Below are 21,071 nucleotides of genomic sequence, written 5' to 3'. Positions count from 1 at the left end.
AGCTCATTTCCAGAGTTGAGGGTCTCTGACTACAAAGGCTCAGTCTCTTCTGGTTTTTAGCCTCCACGCAGACATTAGTAACGGAGCTCTACTGGTGGAGGGTTAACATGTCAGAGATCCAATCAGCGATCAACATCATACCAGACTGAAAGTCATCATTGAAACTTTAACATCTGTTCTAAAATACACAGAGAAGCAGTGAAGGATGCTCCAGTTGGTGTTACATGTTAGTGGATTTAGTCACTAAGTGATGATGTCTGTAGAAGACATGATGAAGATCCACAATAACAGAAGGACAAAGTCAGTCAAATATGTATGATTAGATTTAATCTACATCTTTTGTTCTTTATACAGATTGATCAACTGCAGTTTGTCAGAGATCAGCTGTGATTCTCTGGTCTCAGCTCTGAAGCCCAACCCCTCCCATCTGAAACATCTGGACCTGAGTGAAAACAGTCTGAAGGATTCAGGAGTGAAGCAGCTGTGTGGTTTTCTGGAGAGTCCAGACTGTCGACTTGAGATTCTGAGGTCAGTTCACTGTCTGTTACTGTTGTAGATCTGATATGTTTAATCACCAACTGAATCTAATTCATGTTCATCCAGAACTTTCCTCCATAAATCTGTAAATGTCCTTTAGTTCAAGACGAGTGTTTGTAGCAGAAACTGTAGAAAATGTCCACTGTTAGTTGTTAAAGTCAGTGAAGCTTAAAGGTTGTTAGGACACAGTAATGTTGAGCTGCACATTTAAAACCTGACCACATCTGATTGAATTATTCATGATTTAATCTACATCTTTTATTTTTTATTCAGTTTAAAGAGCTGCAGTTTGTCAGAGATCAGCTGTAATTCTCTGGTCTCAGCTCTGAAGTCCAACCCCTCCCATCTGAAAGATCTGGACCTGAGTTACAACAACCTAAATGAATCAGATGTGAAGCAGCTTCTTGATCTTGTGGTGCTGATGTGAGTAGAGGGTTCCAGTCACTCCATGCTGCTTTTATCAGTATTTATTTCATCACTGACTGACAGCTGATGGAGACTCTGGGAACACTCATTTATCTCCTCTCTTCTTTCTTCTTCTCTCTACAGATGGTGATCATGATCTTTGTGAAGAGGACGGTGTGTGAGCTGAGAGAGGATGAGCTGTGTCCTGATGACCCAGAGAGGTTAAAGCAGCAGCAGAAGCAGCAGCAGCTTGTGTGTGGAGAGACTCTGACTGCAGATAAATGCTGCAGAATAAACCACATGTTCAGCAGAAACATGAGCTAAAACACACACATTCTACTCACAGTGATGCAGCCAGTGTTCAGTTTCACTAACTCAGCATATAGATGTGTTTCTGCTCTTTGCTTTATGGACTTCACTGAGTCAACATTGGAATCTCAAACTTTTTGGACTTTTCTCTGATATTTCCTGACACTGTTGGAGCTTCTGTTCAGTTCCAGTGGATGTGTGTATATGCTGGATGCTGGAATAGAATCATAAGAACATCTGAGCTAACTCTGGATCTCATCCTTGTGAAGTGAAGGCTGAGGTTTTTATGTGTGTGTTCTTGTACATTTATATCGATAACAATTAACAAGTGTCTCTGTGAGGGAGCTGCACTCACTCCCTCACCTGTCAGGTCAGCCTTTCTTTCTTTATTTGAATATTTACTTTTATTTAGTATTTTTATTCAGTTAATATCCGTTAACTAAATATGGAGCCGTTTAGTTTAATACATTGACTTGGGTTAATATATTTTCCACAGGGTTTGTTTCATTGGTGTTTTGATTTTAACCATTTTCTCTTTTGGAGGTGTTCCTGTCGAGGTGGTGTTCAAGAAGCGTGAACTTGAACGCCACAGTCACCAGGTGCCTCTAATCCAGACTAGACCATTGAGTATTTAGAAGGGGAGAGAATGCGATTGCTTTCTTTTGTATTTTCTTTTTGTTAAAGGAACAGTATGTAGGATTGTGGCCAAAACTGGCCAAAACTGGTACTGCAATCACTTTCAAAATAGTGTAGAACGGTGTATCCCCTCCAACCTCCCCCCTGACTCGAGGTTGCCAGGCTACCGAGGTAACGTTAGGCTACTCAATACGTCTCAATTACGTTTCACATTTCCATAATCGATGTGCTAATGTTGTTTTCCTCTGCGTTTCAGCATAATGACAGAGAAACGGGCTCATAATGCATTGCTAATGTTAGCAATGACGACTCAGCGTTTTTATTTCCCAAACAATTCCTTACCTTTTCAATTCGATGAAAATCGCGTAACGTAACGTTACTTTGCACCAACATGCATAACTTTGTTCGACTGTCGTGAATATTTTAAATGTCCATTTACATTATGTACAAGTAAGTTAGCCAGGAGAAAATTAGCAACGTTGGCGTCTGTCTTCAAATTCTTCTCCGTTTTCAGCTGTCTCCATCTTTCAAAGGCATCTCCTACAAATCCTTGTTTTATTTCGGACTTTGTCACGACGTATTTCGGATTCATAACGAGGTCTTTTAGGTTTAGTAACGTTATACATGTTTCATCCGACACGTTCGTAGCTGCAGCTGTGGTAACTAGAGCAGAGCTGGCAACCCGGATGACGAAACTCTACTGACTTCGTGATTAGTAGATAGGTGGAGGGTGGCGCCTCAGGCCAAAACACAACATGACAACATCAACATCAGTTGAGGGCTGCAACTCTCACTTTTAAATGACTATATCCTGGCCGGACCACTGTTGTCAGTGATATAAGTATTTGAAATGAACATGATTTCTTCATGTCTAGTGACATATCAGGGCCATTTTATGATTAATTGAAATACATTTCTTACATACTGTTCCTTTAAGCCTAATATTAATTTAAGATTAAAATACTTGTTTTGAAGTTAATGTATTTTAAAAGGGTTTAAAGTAATTTTTTTTTTTACATTTGTAGTTTTTAGGTTTGGTTGTTTTCATGTCTACCTTTGTTCCTTTAAAAGGCTGCTCTCATTCCGGGTGGGGGTGGAAAAATCAATCCCTAATTGTCTCAAGACTTTGTAGAGAACCCTGAGCATGAAACCTCCAGAGCAGCACGAAGGCAACGGTGGAAAGACGAACTCTTTTTTATCAGGAATTCATACAAACATCTGATTAAAGCAGACATGTAACATCTAAACATGAAACACACAAGAGTACAAGATACAGCTGATGATGTCACATGAGAGATTGATCATCAATAAAAAGATTGATAGAGCTAGTGTTCAAAAATTTAATTGTAGAAACATTTAGTGTGTTTACAGAGAGCTGATAAAGTTACTGTTATAGGGATCAACAAGAGCACAGGGGCATCAAACTGTCAGTGACAATAGTCGTTCTATTCCAGGTGAGTTAGCTGCTATAATGGATGAATAGAAGAGGAATCATAAGCAGGTTGGAGAATTATACATTCAGGTAGGAATGGAGAACTATAACACTGGACAGGTTGATGAGGACAGGACCTCAGATTAGTTCACTGTCTGTGGAGACAGCAGGACAGTCCAGTGTGTGGTTAGTTCACGGTCTGTAAGAACGGTGGGACACTCCAGACTCTATGGTTAATTCAGTTGAATTTAAACCACAGACTCTGAACTGTCCTAATGATTTACAGACATAAACAGACTCAAACTAATCCCAGACTGTCCTGCTTTTATTACGTACAGTGAACTAACTATTGATGGTGGAACTTCTGCACATATTATAGATATTGAACTGGCCTCTGACACTGGACTCTCCTGCTCTTATCACTGACAGTGAACTAACCACAGACTGGTAACATCAAACAGCTGCTGATATTTCAAGCTCTCCAAGCAGACAGTTGGCCAGGATGTGTGTATTTGCTGGAAATATTTAGAGGTCCCTGAAGTATCCATTAAATAATAACTCCTGAACTTGTGGATCTATGATAGAGAGATGTTGATGAGGTCGGCTGCAGTTCCTCTAGAGGCCACCAGACGGTGCTGTTTATCATCCACTCTGGGAATCTCTTCATCTCCTCTTTCCACAAATAAAGTCAGTTCAGTTTGAACAAGATGATCAGTTCCACTCTCCTAATATAGCAGGAACTGGATTGTTCTAAATAGTTGAGTTTGTTGAAGTCAGTGTGAAGCTGTGCTCAAACACACCTGCATTAAAGTGGTTCAGGTGAGAAACCAGACTGCAGTTCTCTCCATCACCACCAGATGTCTCCAAACAGCAGCAACCAGCAGACAGACACACACACACCCACCCACCCACCCACACACACACTGAGTGTTGTGTTCAAAGACACACACCAAAGAGACGCGTTCAGGGGACTGTCGGACATATCAGAGCTGGAAATGTTTGAACAAAGTGTAAACATAATTCAAATCTGTCAAGCTCAGATATGAAGATTTCTTTTAAAGATCCAAAACATGATGCAATTGATTATATTTATTACTATTATGATTATTTAAATTTATTATATAAAGAAATAAATCAGTTTGTTCAGCACATGGAAGTGAAGTGGACGCATGTGAGGAGATGGCTGTGTAACCCTGCTGAAATCCCTGCCCATAAAAACAGTAATGAGAAATAAATAGAGAATAAATGTTTTTTTTTTTGGTGAAAAATTGGTTAAATGAAGGTTAAAATAGTTAGACTATTTCAAATGTTTTTTTTAAAAAAAAAAAAAAAGACACAGAAGTGCATTATTAAATATTTCGTTTCGCTAGCTTCTGAGCGTCATTAGCATTCGCTAGCTAAGTGAATGGAGCATTAGCCGCTGCGTAGCTAAAGCAGCTAACTCTGTGACTGAGCCTTGCTGTTTCTACACGGGACCGTGAGGATTTATCTGGAACACTGCCGGTACCGGGACAAGTTGTCGGTCGGACGTCGTCGCGGGTTGCCTGTGGAGACTCCATCTTTCTTTCACCTGTCTGCTTCCATATTGGGCCATTACCTTCAGCCTCGCCCTTTCATCACAGACTCGGACTGGATCAACTGTTGTTCTCCGGAGTTGAGCTGCACTGGAGGGAACACTTTCCTTTACTGTTCTGTGGATTAAAAACTGTGGATTTCCTCGCACTCAAGCGTCGTAAACTCAGGCCTGCAATTTCATTTTAATTTAAAGGGTAAATATTGGTTTAATTTTGACCATTTTACCATTAAAATCTGCTGGTGAACTTTGAATGTTTTTCCAGATCTAAGTTGAAGACATATGTCCTCACTCTTTGATTTAAAACTCAAGAAAATCCTTCTTCATTCAGTAAAGAAGAAATAAAACATTGGAACAATCACTGCTAATCCATCTTTAAATTCAGTTTCATGTTAAACAGATTATAACCTGTAATGTGGTTCCTATCTGACATCTTTGGAACATGAAGAGAATAGAAATGTTTAAAATTGTTCTTTTTTATGGTTCATCAACAGACTAATCATCATTTTTCATCCAGATGTTCAGGAGAGTCTTTAAGGATTCTGGAAATACTTTCTCTCCAGCTACAAGTGTTGTTAAATGATGGTGTTAAGTGTGTGAAGACGTAGAAATGAATGTGTGATGGTTGACCTGAGATATGGACGGGGGTTGTAGTGTTGGCTGGGGCTCTGTGTCTGATGGCTTCTGGACGTCCTGAGCAGGAGGTTGTTGTGGGGGCACTAAGTGACTGCTTGGGCTACCTGCTCCCACTGACTGTGCTGCTTGGTACTGGATATGAGATCTATGATGGTGTCATGAGTGGATTTAAGGATGGTGAGTGAACTGGGATGGGATGTGAAAGTGTTGGTGTCAGGGTGACAGGACTCGGTCCTGGAGGGCTCCTGTGCTGAGGGTCAGAGGCTGAGATGAAAGCTTGTTGACCTGAACCCACTGTCACCTGTCCCACACAAACATCCAGATCCAGTCAAACATGCAGGAGCTTCTTGGTTTTTATTTAGTCTGGAAAAGAACATTTTATTGACATGATCTGAATGTGAAGATAAAGTGACAACATCTTTATTAAAAGCCATTTAGTTCAAGCTGAGAGTGGTGCTCATAAACACATCATGTACACTGTAAATGCAAACAATGTCCTGACTTATGATGAAATAGTGCATTTAACTTAATTCGTACTAGTTTTTTAAGTTTTCTTTCTCTCACCGAGTTTTCTGCACTGTTACTCGCATACTAATTTCTTTAAGTTATATGAACTTGGTTTCTCTGAGTGTGTAGCATAGTTTGTGGTATGAGACTTAAGTTACAGAGCTGTGCAGCCCAGTGCACATGTCCATTTTCGGGTTGGCGTGCATCAACTCATTCAAACGCAAGAGGTCAAAGCCATGCACCTGGACCCAGTGCTCTCACCGAAGGCTGGCTCTAACGTTGATTTCGGTAAGTTTAAAGCTTTTGTTTGTACTCTGTCAATATAATTTAATGTATGCAATGAGAGTTGTTCGAAGAAAGCCTACATCTCTGACTTTCTGACTTTCTGTTAGCATGTTAGCCTGTGTGTGTCTGTGCGGGTTCACAGAGCAGATGTTACCAGCAGCTCAACATTAGCGAATACGATTAAAGGCGCTTTGACTCTGTCTGGATGAGCCCCAGTGTAGTGTTAATATTCAACATGTCTCCGCCGGTTCCTGTCTGTTAGCTGCTGGATTATGATGCGCTGCTAATTCAGTCCACGCGGTAAGCACGGAAAATATCATGTTGTCATAGCCGCCACAACCGGACATTACACTCAATAATGTTTACACTTATTTATAACTACAGTAGTTTGATAAATGCTGACGCCTGGCACAGATTAGTGACTTTACCCAGTTTGGTTTATTTCATGCAGGTGGTATGACCCTAAATACTAAAACCAACAAACCAACACAGGAGAAAGGAGACAGGTGGGTACTGCTTTCATTTAGACATTCAAAAATGCAGGTCAGATTAATTAGTGATGCTTATCCTTAAGTAATACATTGCTGCTGTCTGTTTTAATACACTAATCTGGAAACATTATTGAAACAGTATTAATCAGTTCATCATTTAATCTTGCTTAGATGAAGGACATGAGAATGTGGTAACACATGACTGTTAAAATTGTTCTGATTTAATACATTTTTTATGTTTCTTTATTTTCCATATAGCCTACCTTAGGTGGTGTCTGTGGCAGTTAGAAGAGAGGTACCATCGGTCACCAAGACTCCTACTGGCCACCAGGATACCAGATAACTGTCTCACCCAGCCAGACCAACTCAGCAGCAGCCGCAGCTTTTCGTCCCACTACACCTCCTCCCTCACTGCTGCTTCGCTGATAAGAAGCTTTCTCAGTAGACTGGGCCAAAATCCTTCAGAGACGGTATTGTCACTCTTAGGCATTTTTATTTCATGTTTATTTTTGTGTCTTAGTTTGATTCACCATTGCAAAATTATTACATTAAAAACCTTGATGATAATGATGAGAAATGTGAGAAATGTTTTTTGGTATTGTCTTATAGAATATAGACAACTGTTTGGTGTTTCCAAAACAGATTGACTGTACAAAAAGATTTAAAGACTGTACAATATAGGTGACTAAACAGTCTTAATATAATACATTTTACACTTGTTTTTATTTCTACCACTGGATTTAAATATAAAATACGATGACGAATAATAACAATGATAAAAAATTAGTAACATCTCAATGGGCAGGTTGCTAATCCCAAATACTTCAACCTTAGACATTACAATAGGTGGTCACTGTCTCTTTTAGTCTAATTTATTGTTCTCCTGTATGTTTTTTAAGTGTCTACTGGAAGAGGGATGCAGTGGACGTGTAAGTTCTGTACTTTTGTCTCTCCAGAACGAGGCCAGCTATTAAAGCATCATAGATTAAAGCATGGTGGCTTCACAAGAACCTCCCCAGTACCATGTCTTCATCAGCAGTGAATTTGCACATTCAAATTTGGTAAACCCCATTTAAAAACTAAGTATATGTGGTGCTTAAGAGATATTCTGACCTTTTATTTATCGATCCCCATTTGTTCAGCCAAACTCAACCTTTGATGATCTCTTTCGAGACAAGTTTCCGAATGAACAGCATGTTGATTATTATTGTTGTTGTTGTTTACAGATACTGAAATAAAAAAACATGTTTCTAATGCCATTTTGTGAATTCTTATTTTTAACTTAGCTAAACTAAGGTATGTTAAGTGCATTTATTTAAAATTAAGTACTGCTCTCTCTCATAGTATATTAAGTTATGTGACTTTTCTTTATTGACTGAGTTTCGGTCAAGTTGAGTTTACTTAAAGAAATTTAGCAAACGGATTAACTTGGAAAAAGTAAGTAAACAAACTTAATTGTGTGAAGTAGTGTGAAATTATTATATTTAAGTGAGCTGTACTTGTTTTTGAAGCTGGAAGAACTTAATGTATTTCAGTACAGTTAAATTCAAATCAAGTTGTTACAACTCAAATACTTTGTGTCACATTATATATTCTGCCAGAACAAGCGGACATCACTTGAAATTTGTAATATACTTCACTTGAGGTATCTTTGTGTAATCCACTTCAAACAAGTACAGCTCACTTAAATATATTAATTTCACACTACTTCACACAATTAAAAAAAATTTGTTTACTTACTTTCCCAAGGTAATCCGGTTCCTAAATTTCTTTAAGAAACTCAACTTGTTAGAATTTACAGTGCTCTTTGAGAGTTTTTTCAGATCCAGTTGTAAAATAAAAGTTAAATGTTTCAACATTATTCATGTATTATTTATTAGTCTGAAAAAATAAAACTATTGACATGATTTTAATGTGAAGATAAAGTGACAACACATGAACCAAAGAGAAACTGGTCCTGTTCAAGCCAACAGAGATAAAGACATCAGGCTGTGAGCAACACACAAACATGATTTCTTGATTTCCTGTAGCAGTGAAAGTGAAAGTTTTCAGTCAGTTTGTTCAGACTCCATTTGAGACGACAGAGCAGAGGGAGGAAAACTGAAGGCTGAAGCAGAGTGAGTGTTAACATTCTTCTTCTTCTTCTTCTTCTTCTTCTTCTTCTTCTTCATGTGGACTGTAGAGGGAAGAAGAGTCAGAACTCAACACTTTGATTCAACCATTCACACAAACTTGTGATTGATCACTTGGAGTTCTGCTGCTTTTATTAAACTGCGTAGTTTGTGTTTCACTTCCTGTTCTCAGTCAGAGTCTCTGAACAGACTGGTGCAGTGTTTCCTACTGTCTAAATAAAAGCCTCTAATTATGATGCTGTCCCAACTATTAAAACTATTTCTACAGTAGATGAAACGTCTGCACATAAAATCAGACGTGTTGCGTCTTTAAATGATGGTAATAACGTGGATATTGGCTTTAGTGACAAACAGCAGCAGCCTGTGCAGCACGTTACGTCTGGAGTCGTTTCCTCCAGGTTTTGACCAACTCTCTTTAAATAATTGTAAATCTCCATGGTCTAAAAAATCAAGAGCACAAACATCAGCTTTTAAAAAGTGGAGGTAACTTTTATTTTTATTAGTGAACAACACAAATAGCTTCACATGCTATGTGAATGTTTCTGAGCCGTTTCTCCGTCAGGTTAAATTCAGTTGGTTATGAGACCATGGTGGAGTAAATTAGACCCTGACGGGCCACCATAGTATTAACATTGTATGGGAAACCCTGTTTCTGTTCTAGGCCCATCATCCACTTCGATTGTTGTTATATTTAGATGCATTAGGTCAGAGGTCACAGGTAAATACCTTCCATCAAAGGAATACATTAGACTCAGATTTCATTTAGATTGATTTGAATTATCTTCGTGCTTTTAGACATTTCTTAAATGTGAGGTCTTACATTTCATCAGGATGGTTTATAAAAGGTTTTAAACATCAGCAAGTGAAATCAGGTTTCTCTGAGTCCTCCTTGTATTCTGGTAACCAGGTTTCTGGTTGAAACCAGAAGACTGACTGTAACTGAAGTTGATGTAAACTCACTGAGTGTTACTGGTTTACCTCTCAGACTGACTGAAGTCCAGAAGATGGAGGAAGAGGAGGACGGAGCAGAGTCTACAGTATCCAGCTGTCTGTCTGTGAACAGTAACAGGTCCAAACCTGAACCTCTAAACTTCAGAGAAGAACCTGGACCCCCAGACACAAAGTAAGAGAACTGCTACTAACTCATTTATGACTCATTTTAAATCACTTCTGTCAGTTCCAGTAGATTGTCTGTCCCTGATGGTTGATTCATTTTTACTAAAATATATTTGCTGATATATTTGAATTGGTTTTTGTGACTCAAACATAAATAATGAGTCCTGTCTTCCCTCTCAGCTTCTCTGACAGCTGTCAGTCACCTAGAAAAGCTGTAATCTAATCTCACAGGACTGTTACAGACATGAAACCATCTGATTATCTGCAGCAGCTGTAGTTTGTGTGTTTACTGCTACTGAAATGACTTTTACCTCAGAGTTTATCAGTGATTGATGAGAATAAAACATATTTGATTTTGCAGAGGTCAGTACAACAGACAGAGAGCAGAGTCTACAGTACCCAGCTGTCTGTCTATGAAGAATGATGACTCCAAACGTGAACCTCTAGACTTCAGTGAAGAACCTGGACCCTCAGACACAAAGTAAGAGACTGTTTCTACTGTAAACTGACCTGATGGAAGATGATGATTTTAGGATGAAGCAGAAATGTTCTGCTGAAAGATTTCTAGTCATGATGCAGATGTTTTAGTGCAGGTAGGTAAGATCCTAGTCTGGGTTTTAGAACCAGGAAGTACTGATGGTATTTCTGTAGTAAAACACCTGAGAACCTTCATTTCATAATGTCCACTCATCAATATTCAGATATATTTGTCCTCATATTGAAGTCTGTGAAGATTGTCAATCTTCAAATGATTTTACTGATGAAGAAATGTGTTGACAGAAAGAGGAAGAGGAGTCCTGTTTCTGTGGAGGAGCAGCTGTCCTGCTGTGCTTTGTGTCAGGACGTCCTGAAGGATCCAGTCTCTAGCAGCTGTGGACACTGGTTCTGCAAACAGTGCATTACCTCATACTGGGACCAGTCTGCTTCATCAGGAGACTCCTCCTGTCCCCAGTGTGGACCAAGATCCAGAAGAAGACCTGGACTGCAGACAGCCAGTCAGAGCAGCACTGTACAAAGTAAGACTGTACATCTGTCTGCTGATGGACTCTTTTCTTGAAACCTGTTGATTTTATCCAGACACATTGTTGTGTTCTACAGCATGGGGATTTAAGATCATTCTAAATATCATTGTAAATGAACTCCCAGTGAAATGTCACTGCATTGTTTCTGCTCCAGAGTAATAACAGCAGGACAGAGAGGATTGAATGCTGTGTATTACAGACAGTCACACTGACTAACAGCCAGACAGCAGCCTGAGACACAACAAGAGACACAGACTCTGAACAACAGCCCACATTAGCTTTCCTGCTAACGTCTCCTTCTTCTCTAACCTACACACATCTTGTCCTGCACATCCACTTGTTGAACAAGAACCAAACAAACATCCGCTGAGGAAAACTGCTCTGCTAACATCAGTTTGTAGCAGTAGATAGTGAAGCAGCTGATGAGTAGCAGCACTTTGAACAGCTTCAAAACTTCACATATATTGATAGAATATTTAATTAGTTTAGATTCCTCTAGTTTAATTTATTCTCTTTTGTTTTCCTGCACTTCACATATCAGCTTTATTTTACTCTTCACTGATTTCTTTCCTCATAACTGAGCTTTGTTAATTACTGCTGAAGCAAATGAAACTCCTGCTGAGACCAGCCAGTGGGAGGCTTTTGTTGTGAAACAGCCAGAGGAAATGCAGTGTATTTGTCATCTGATTATCAGTGTTTGGTTGGTGGTGCTATTAAAACCAAGAGATGAACATATTGTGCATCATTTTATTGGTAGCTCAGTCTTAAATATTACAACAAGGAAGGAACAACAACAGTGAGCTGTTAGATGAAGAGCTGCAGACAAGCTGCTGAAGCTCAACCTGCTGCCTCTGCTGTCAATCAAACACTACCACAAGAAAAAAGAGCATTTCTAATGTTTCCTCCAAAAATGTTTCATTGTGAGAAGAAAAACCTCTTTACAACACATTTAAAAGTCAGTTTTCTGTTCTTTGTGACTTCAAACAGGTATGAGTGTTTTCTTTCTGTCTCACGTTTGTTCTTCTTTCCAGCAGATGTTGGTCTGCAGGAGGTTTTAGATGAACATAAGATCAGTCTGAGGAGGAGATGTGAACGTGTGATTGAAGGAAGTGATGTAACAGGAAGTGGAACCCTCCTCAACAGGATCTACACTGAGCTCTACATCACAGAGGGACAGAGTGAAGAGGTTAATACCCAACATGAGGTGAAGCAGCTTGAGACAGCTTCCAAGATGAAGGCCCTCCATGACACTGCAATCAAGTGCCACGACATCTTTAAAGCCTTACCTGACCAACAGAGACACATCAGAGTGGTTCTGACCTACGGCATCGCTGGTGTTGGAAAAACCTTCTCAGTGCAGAAGTTCACTCTGGACTGGGCAGAGGGTTTGGAAAACCAAGATGTCAGTGTGGTGATTGTGCTTTCGTTCAGGGAGCTGAACTTGATCAAAGATGAGCAGTACAGTCTTCTCAGGCTGCTCCATGTTTTCCATCCAACATTACAGAAGGTCACAGCAGAGGAGCTGGCTGTCTGTAAACTTTTGTTCATCTTTGACGGCCTGGATGAAAGCAGACTTTCATTGGACTTCAACAACAGTGAGGTTGTGTCTGATGTCACACAGAAGGCATCAGTCAACGTGCTGCTGACAAACCTCATCAAGGGGAAACTGCTTCCCTCGGCTCTGGTCTGGATCACTTCCCGACCTGCAGCAGCCAATCAGATCCCTCCTACATGTGTTGACAGGGTAACAGAAGTACGAGGCTTCACTGACGCCCAGAAAGAGGAGTACTTCAGGAGGAGGTCCAGTGATGAAGAGCTGTCCAGCAGAATCATCTCCCACATCAAGACATCCAGGAGCCTCCACATCCTGTGTGGAGTCCCAGTCTTCTGCTGGATCACTGCTACAGTTCTGGAGCACATGTTGACTACAGAGCAGAGAGGAGAGCTGCCCAAGACCCTGACTGACATGTACTCACACTTTGTGATGGTTCAGACAAAGAGGAAGAAGAACAAGTACCATGAGGGACATGAGACGAGTCCACAGGAGCTGATGGAGGCTGACAGGGAAGTTCTTCTGAAGCTGGGGAGGCTGGCGTTTGAACATCTGGAGAAAGGAAACATCATGTTCTACCAAGAAGACCTGGAGCTCTGTGGTCTTGATGTGACAGAGGCCTCAGTATACTCAGGAGTTTGTACAGAGATCTTCAGAAGAGAGAGTGTGATCTTCCAGAAATCAGTCTACTGCTTTATTCATCTGAGCGTTCAGGAGTTTCTGGCTGCAGTCTACATGTTCCACTGTTACACCAACAAGAAGACAGAGGTGCTGAAAGACTGCCAGTATACCACTAACTCTCTGGATGACTTCCTGTATGGAGCCATGGAGAAATCCCTGCTCAGTAAAAATGGTCACCTGGACCTGTTTGTTCGCTTCCTTCATGGCCTCTCTCTGGAGTCCAACCAGAGGCTCTTAGGAGATCTGCTGGGTCAGACAGAGAACAGTCCAGAAATCATTCAGAGAGCCATCAACAACCTGAAGAAGATGAACACTGATGAAATCTCTCCTGACAGAAGCATCAACATCTTCCACTGTCTGATGGAGATGAACGACCTCTCAGTTCATCAGGAGATCCAAGAGTTCCTGCAGTCAGAGAACAGATCAGAGAATCTCTATGAGATCCACTGCTCAGCTCTGGCCTACATACTGCAAATATCAGAGGACGTTCTGGATCAGTTTGACCTGACGAAGTACAACACATCATGGGAGGGACGACGGAGACTGATCCCAGCTGTAAGGAACTGCAGGAAGGCTCGGTGAGTCCTGATGTGATCATTAACAGAATCAATAAGTGGAGATTAGTAGTTTAGTTCTTCACATATACACAGGATTACATTATTGTCATTATTCTTAGTTTTGCCTCAAACATTATACATCAGTTGAGTTGATTTTTGAAGCTGTTTAAAATGCTGTGAGTATAAAAATGTAGATTCTTTTAGTTGGTTGTGATGTTTGTTATTATCTATTATGTATTTGTAATAATTGTTAGATTCTATATTCTTTTTAACCATTTCTTTATCTTCCTTTGTGTGATGGAGGCTTCATGTAACCCTGATAAAACTAATGAAGGAGGTTGTGCTGGAGGTTTTTCAGACACACAACATTTTATAGTTTGTTTTATTCAGTAAGTTTAGTGGTTTAAAACCAGATCTGTATAATTTTCTAAAGATTACTGAAGTCATTGTGACCATGGAGGATGCTGGGGGATACCTCAGTGCTTTTATTATGACCACACTCAAATTACAAGTGTTACTTTATCAGAGGTATATTTTTACATTATTTGTCCCAAGATGTTTTCTACATGACATTCTGTGTAGGATGAACCAGTTTAGTTCTGTTTGTAATCTGTCATCATTTTCTTTTAGATCTCCTTCAGGCTGTAAGCTCACCATACAGAAACACAAATATTAGCATTCAGCTGTAATGAATCACCTCTTAAAGAGAAACTTCATATTCACTCAAGCATCAATCAGATATCCTGGGTTCAGTTAACACACTGTGTTTGTATAAAAAGTGGATTTCTTCTTGTCAAGTGTTTAGTTTCATTTCTGCAGCGTTTGACAGCAGTCATCAGATTTTTCCTGCGTATGGACGTGAACAGTCGTAGCTGACAGTAGTAGGTAGCAAAGAGAGATCATCTCTCCAACTGGAACTGTTCACTGAGTTCAACTCATTCTAAATGTTCTGGAGTCAAAGTGAAGAAATGTTTTCATCAACCAGATGTCTTCATTCTGACTGTGTGGATCAAATCACACTGACAGACTGTGGACAGTATGGAAGCCTAAATGTAACTCCATTTTCCCTCCTTCATCTACAAGATGAAAGCAGAACAGAGATTGTCATTAAAAGTCTGCAGCTATGAGAGAGACTGAAGAGAGTCATTGTGTCATGTCAAACACAGTAAGATGAGATGAGTTGAACCACAGATGTTCATCAGTTGATCACCTCACTCTGTTTCATACTCATTCAGTCTAGATCTAGAATGTAAATGATGACATTTTACATCAGATTTTATTTGTTTTCTAACCACAGACTTACTGGATGTGGACTCTCAGAGACTCACTGTGAAGTTGTGGCCTCAGCTCTGAAGTCCAACCCTTCCTATCTGACAGAGCTGGACCTGAGTTATAATGACCTAAAGGATTCAGGAGTGAAGTATCTGACTACTGGACTGGAGAGTCCAAACTGTAGACTGGAGACTCTGAGGTCAGTTCACTGACTGGAGCTGGTTTTCTTTATTTATTTAATTCAAATCATTGACTGATGTGTCAAATGTTCTTTAGTTTGTTAAATGTTCAGTATTTCCATGAGCACAAATCTGAAGAAGTTTCTTGTTTTTCTCAGATGTTGTGTTTTCACAAATGGCTGAACAATAGTTTTTCCTTGTGGCTCCAAATAGAAGTGAAAGACTTGAGCAGGGTTCATTTAAATGTAACAGCAGTGGAGTCATGATGGGGAGATATGTGAGCCTCCACAGGTTCATGTTGTGCTCCATCAGTCAGTGAAGATGAAGTCAGTACTGATGAGGCTGTAGAGTGTGTGAGGATGTGAATGAGGCTGTTGAAGATGTGATGATAGCAGATAAAAACAGGGTGCAGAGAGTCTGAGAGAGAGACAGGTCAGAGAAAGAAGAGAAAGACATGAATGGAATACTTGATGAAGGTGAAGTTAGGAACTGTGATGATGTTGATGGGATCAGAAGCTGACATGGCTGCTACAGAGACAAGCCACACAGCTGCTGTGGTGAGGTGTGTGTTAAAGCAGAGTCCTAAATAGCAGCCTAACACTGGCCCAAACATCCCAACAAAGCAGGATTCAGGCTCAGTGTGAGGATTTCAAACAGAAGCTGAAGAAGAGACAGGACTCTGTTGGAATGACTGCAGAAAGAAGGCAGGTGAGACCAGTCATAGTGTTTGTGATTTAGAGCCAGAACAGAGTTTGTGTTCCTGAACAAGTCACACTCTGTTTCAGAATCATCAACTATTTTATCTCTCAGAGGTTAAACATGGAGTGTATGAAGAGATCTCTGATCAGTAATGTTTGAACTGCAGCACAAACTCCCAGATCTTCTGCTTCTGGTGCTCATTTGAACCTGACAAAAGGTTGAGCTCATTTCCAGAGTCGAGGGTCTCTGACTACAAAGGCTCAGCCTTCTCTGGTTTTTGGCCTCCACCCAGGAATTAGTAACAGAGCTCTACTGGAGGAGGGTTAACATGTCAGAGATACAATCAGGGACCAACATCATTGAAACTTTAACATCTGTTCTAAAATACACAGAGAAGCAGTGAAGGGATGCTACAGCTGGTGTTACATGTTACTGGATTTAGTCAGTAAGTGATGATGTCTGTAGAAGACATGATGAAGATCCACAGTAACAGAAGGACAAAGTCAGTCAAACATGTCTGAGTAGATTTAATCTACATATTTTATTCTTTATTCAGTTTGACCAGCTGCAGTTTGTCAGAGATCAGCTGTGATTCTCTGGTCTCAGCTCTGAAGTCCAACCCCTCCCATCTGAAACATCTGGAACTGAGTAACAACAAGCTGAAGGATTCAGGAGTGAAGCAGCTGTGTGGTTTTCTGCAGAGTCCAGACTGTAGACTGGAGATTCTGAGGTCAGTTCACTGCCTGTTACTGTTGTGGATCTGATATGTTTAATCACCAACTGAATCTAATTCATGTTCATCCAGAACTGTCCTCCATAAACCTGTAAATGTTCTTTAGTTCAAGATGAGTGTTTCTATCAGAAACTGTAGAAAATGTCCACTGTTAGTTGTTAAAGTCAATAAAGCTTAAAGGCTGTTAGGACACAGTAGGGCTGAACGATTTGGGAAATAATCTAATTGCGATATTTTTCCCCCAATATTGCAATTGCGATTTAATATGCGATTTTTTATTTATTTTTTATTTTATCTTCTTTTTTTCCCAACAAAACATAATGAAAGATTTAAATATGAACAACACAATATTAGATACATTTAGTTTAAAATCTTCTTTCCCATAGGCTGGGCCTATTTGTTAGAATTAAATTAAAAGATGTATGACTTGAAATAAATTACATTTTTATTTAACTGCTCATTACAGAAACATCTACATGTGCATTTAAAGGGAAACTACTGTTTTTTACAACCTGGACCTTATTTCTAGCATAAAATATCATCGTTTACTCACCAATATCACTTTTGTTTCATTTGAACTTGTTCAGGAGATAATTAGATCAGCATATATCCACATAGCGGGAGTGGTCAGGACATCGAAACGCAGCCTCTAAATAACACATTATCTGCAGCGAAGCGTTCATTCCGCCAATATTTTGTTATGATACGCTAGTGCTATTCCCCGTTGAGTCCGGAGTTACGTGTTAACATCATCCGGGGTCTGTAGGTCAATCTACAGACCCCGGATGATGTCTTCTGACCTCTGAGCAGCGCGCGCACCCGCTACGGTCGGCTTGTTTACCAGCAGTTTGCTACTGCTATGGTTCGTCCACAACCTCAGAGTCGGACAAATATTCAGCCATGTTGCAAAAAACTACCACTCAGCCCTAGGACACAGTAATGTTGAGTTTCACATTTCAAACCTGAACACATCTGATTGAATTACTCATGATTTAATCTACATCTTTTATTCTTTATTCAGACTTAGTGACTGCAGTTTGTCAGAGATCAGCTGTGATTCTCTAGTCTCAGCTCTGAAGTCCAACCCCTCCCATCTGAACCATCTGGACCTGAGTAACAACAGTCTGGAGGATTCAGGAGTGAAGCAGCTGTGTGATTTTCTGGAGAGTCCAGACTGTAGACTGGAGACTCTGGGGTCAGTCCACTGACTTTAACTGTTGTAGATCTGATATGTTTAATCACCATCCATCCATCTTCTATACCCGCTTGTTCCTGCTATGGTGCTGCTATAGATCGCCAGTCCATCGCAGAGCTAACACAGAGAGACAGACAACCATTCACACTCACACTCACACCTACGGCCAATTTAGAATCACCAATTAACCTAATGAGCATGTCTGTGGATGGTGGGAGGAAGCCGGAGTACCCGGAGAGAACCCACGCAGAGACAGGGAGAACATGCAAACTCCACACAGAAAGGCCCAGTCGGCCCATGGATTGGAACCCGGGACCTTGTCGCTGTGAGGCATCAGTGCTAACCACCTTGCCACTGTGCCGCCTGTTTAATCACCAATTGAATCTAATCTATTATCATATAAATCTGTATTGTTCCTCAAATGGAAGACAAACACATTACAATAACTGTATAATATTGATTGCAGCATTCCTGGTCAACACACACACAATTTGTACCTTTTCCGTGACAGAAAAGGGTAGAAATTGTCCATGGCCTGGGTGGGTGGGATCTGCAGCGACCCGGCTGACCCTCTTTTGGACCCAGTTTGCATGGACTAAGCCCAAATCTGGGAGAGGTCCCCCACAACCCCCTGTGCAGTTCTTATCACTCGGGCTAAGTCCCTCCTGTCCTGTGCCGTGCAGCTCCCATACCACACTGTCACACTGAGACAGAGGATTGGTTCTATTGTGGTCCTGTAGAAGTTAATAAGTAGTCGACATGATAGTCCAGCTCTCTTCAGCTTCCTGAGGAAGAAAAGCCTCTGTTGGGCCTTCTTCACCAGGTGTGCAGTGTTGACAGATCACGTCAGGTTAGATGTGATGTGGATGCCCAGGGATTCGATGTTACTTACACGCTCGACAGGTTGTTGTTGTTGGAGCACCACTCTGTCAGGTGTTGGTTCTCTTCATGATTACAGGGGTCAGAGGGACCAGGCGGTAATCATTGAGGCAGGTGACAGCTGGCAATGATGGAGGACTTGAGGCAGACAGCAACTATGGCCAGCTGCAGAGACAGGTTGAAAATGTCCAGGAAAAGCTCTGAACCACAGCTGCTGGAAGGAGATCACACACCTCACACACTGTTGCATATTACTGTCTGTAGAAGACATGATGAAGATCCACAGTAACAGAAGGACAAAGTCAGTCAAACATGTCTGTGTAGATTTAATCTACATCTTTTATTCTTTCTACAGACTGGGAAGCTGCAGTTTGTCAGAGATCAGCTGTGATTCTCTGGTCTCAGCTCTGAAGTCCAACCCCTCCCATCTGAAACATCTCGAGCTAAGCATCAACAGTCTGAAGGATTCAGGAGTGAAGCAGCTGTGTGGTTTTCTGGAGAGTCCAGACTGTAGACTGGAGACTCTGGAGTGAGTTCACTGTCTGTTACTGTTGTAGATCTGATATGTTTAATCACCAATTGAATCTGATTCATGTTCAGCAGAAACTGTATAAAATGTCCACTGTTAGTCGTTAAAGTCAATGACGCTTAAAGACGGTTAGGACACAGTAATGTTGAGCTGCACTTTTAAAACCTGAACACATCTGTTTGAATTATTCATGATTTAATCTAAATCTTTCATTTTTTATTCAGTTTGAGTGACTGCAGTTTGTCAGAGATCAGCTGTGATTCTCTGGTCTCAGCTCTGAAGTCCAACCCCTCCCATCTGAAACGTCTGGACCTGAGTAACAACAATCTGAAGGATTCAGTTGTGAAGCAGCTGGTTGATCTTAAGAAGAGTCCATACTATAAACTGGAGACTCTGATGTGAGTAGAGGGTTTCAGTCAGTCCATGCTGCTTTCATCAGTATTGTCCTAAACACAGTTAGTATCAAAGATCCAGTGTTTCCTATAAACCTGCAGCTCTGATATCAGTCTGACTGAAGCCTACACATCACAGAACCAGCATTACATTTACTAACCATGTGCTCTTTGTACAGAGCAGAACCTCTGCTGAGGTCCAGTCATCACATTTGTATACATTTGCTCCAGTGCTGCTCTGAACAGGACTGAAGTCCCTGCTGCTCTTTATACTGGATGAGCTGCATCACTGAAGGGAGTCTCTGGAAACATGCATTCATCTCCTCTCTTCTTCTCTACAGAGGTTGGTGATGGTCTTTGTGAAGAGGACAGTGTGTGATCTGAGAGAGGATGAGCTGTGTCCTGATGATCCAGAGAGGTTGAAGCAGCAGCAGCAGCAGCAGCAACAGCAGCAGCTTGTGTGTGGAGAGACTCTGACTGCAGATAAATGCTGCAGAATAAACCACATGTTCAGCAGAAACATGAGCTAAAACACACACATTCTACTCACAGTGATGCAGCCAGTGTTCAGTTTCACTCACTCAGCATATAGATGTGTTTCTGTTTCTGGTCTTTGCTTTATGGACTCCACTGAGTCAACATTGGAATCTAAAACTTTTTGGACTTTTCTCTGATATTTCCTGACACTGTTGGAGCTTCTGTTCAGTTCCAGTGGATGTGTGTATATGCTGGATGCTGGAATAGAATAATGAGAACATCTGAGCTAACTCTGGATCTCATCCTGTTTTAAAAAGTGAAGGCTGATAAAAGTTTTTATGTGTGTGTTCTTGTACATTTATATTGATAACAATTATAGTGAGGGAGCTGCACTCACTCCCTCACATGTCAGGTCAGCCTTTCTTTCTTTCTTTATTTGAATATTTACATTTATTTAGTATATTTTTATTTAGTTAATATCTGTTAACTAAATATGGAGCCGTTTAGTTTAATACATTGACTTGGGTTAATATATTTTCTACAGGGTTTGTTTCATTGGTGTTTTGATTTTAACCATTTTCTCTTTTGGAGGTGTTCCTGTCGAGGTAGTGTTCAAGAAGCCTGCACTTGAACGCCACATAGTCACCTGGTGCTTCCAATCCAGACTAGACCATCGAGTATTTCGTAGGGGAGCGAATGCGATTGCTTTCTTTTGTATTTTCTTTTTGTTAAGCCTAATATTAATTAGTGATGCAGTGCTACGCAATGCAAACTATTGACCCTCATAGCAAAGCTATGGGAGTCAATAGTTTGCAGTGCGAAGCACTGCAAACTATTGTTCTTCA

The 21,071-nt window shown here is 40.6% G+C and overlaps 1 protein-coding gene across 3 annotated transcripts; it reads left to right on the top strand.

Annotated features, from left to right (window-relative positions):
• The first annotated feature begins 8,137 nt into the window (after positions 1–8,137).
• On the top strand, positions 8,138–20,966 carry LOC311488303 (NLR family CARD domain-containing protein 3-like). 3 transcript variants are annotated; one of them, XM_084544932.1, is made up of 11 exons: positions 8,138–8,928; positions 9,929–10,066; positions 10,421–10,540; positions 10,840–11,075; positions 12,116–13,892; positions 15,169–15,342; positions 16,578–16,751; positions 17,776–17,949; positions 19,184–19,357; positions 19,582–19,755; positions 20,091–20,966. In XM_084544932.1, the coding sequence occupies exons 2-11, from the start codon at positions 9,948–9,950 to the stop codon at positions 20,098–20,100; spliced, it is 3,132 nt and encodes a 1,043-aa protein (XP_084401058.1). In that variant the 5' UTR covers positions 8,138–8,928; positions 9,929–9,947; the 3' UTR covers positions 20,101–20,966. The 3 variants fall into 3 exon arrangements, with proteins under 3 accessions (XP_084401058.1, XP_084401056.1, XP_084401057.1); XM_084544930.1 differs by having other exon boundaries at positions 12,113–13,892; XM_084544931.1 differs by having other exon boundaries at positions 8,138–10,066; positions 12,113–13,892.
• The last annotated feature ends 105 nt before the right edge of the window (positions 20,967–21,071 follow it).

This window comes from Chelon labrosus, assembly GCF_963514085.1.
Source record: "Chelon labrosus genome assembly, chromosome: 5".
In the NCBI taxonomy this organism is placed as follows: Eukaryota; Metazoa; Chordata; class Actinopteri; order Mugiliformes; family Mugilidae; genus Chelon; species Chelon labrosus.
Note: the sequence above shows the minus strand (reverse complement) of the source record. Positions and strands in the feature narration are given on the sequence as shown.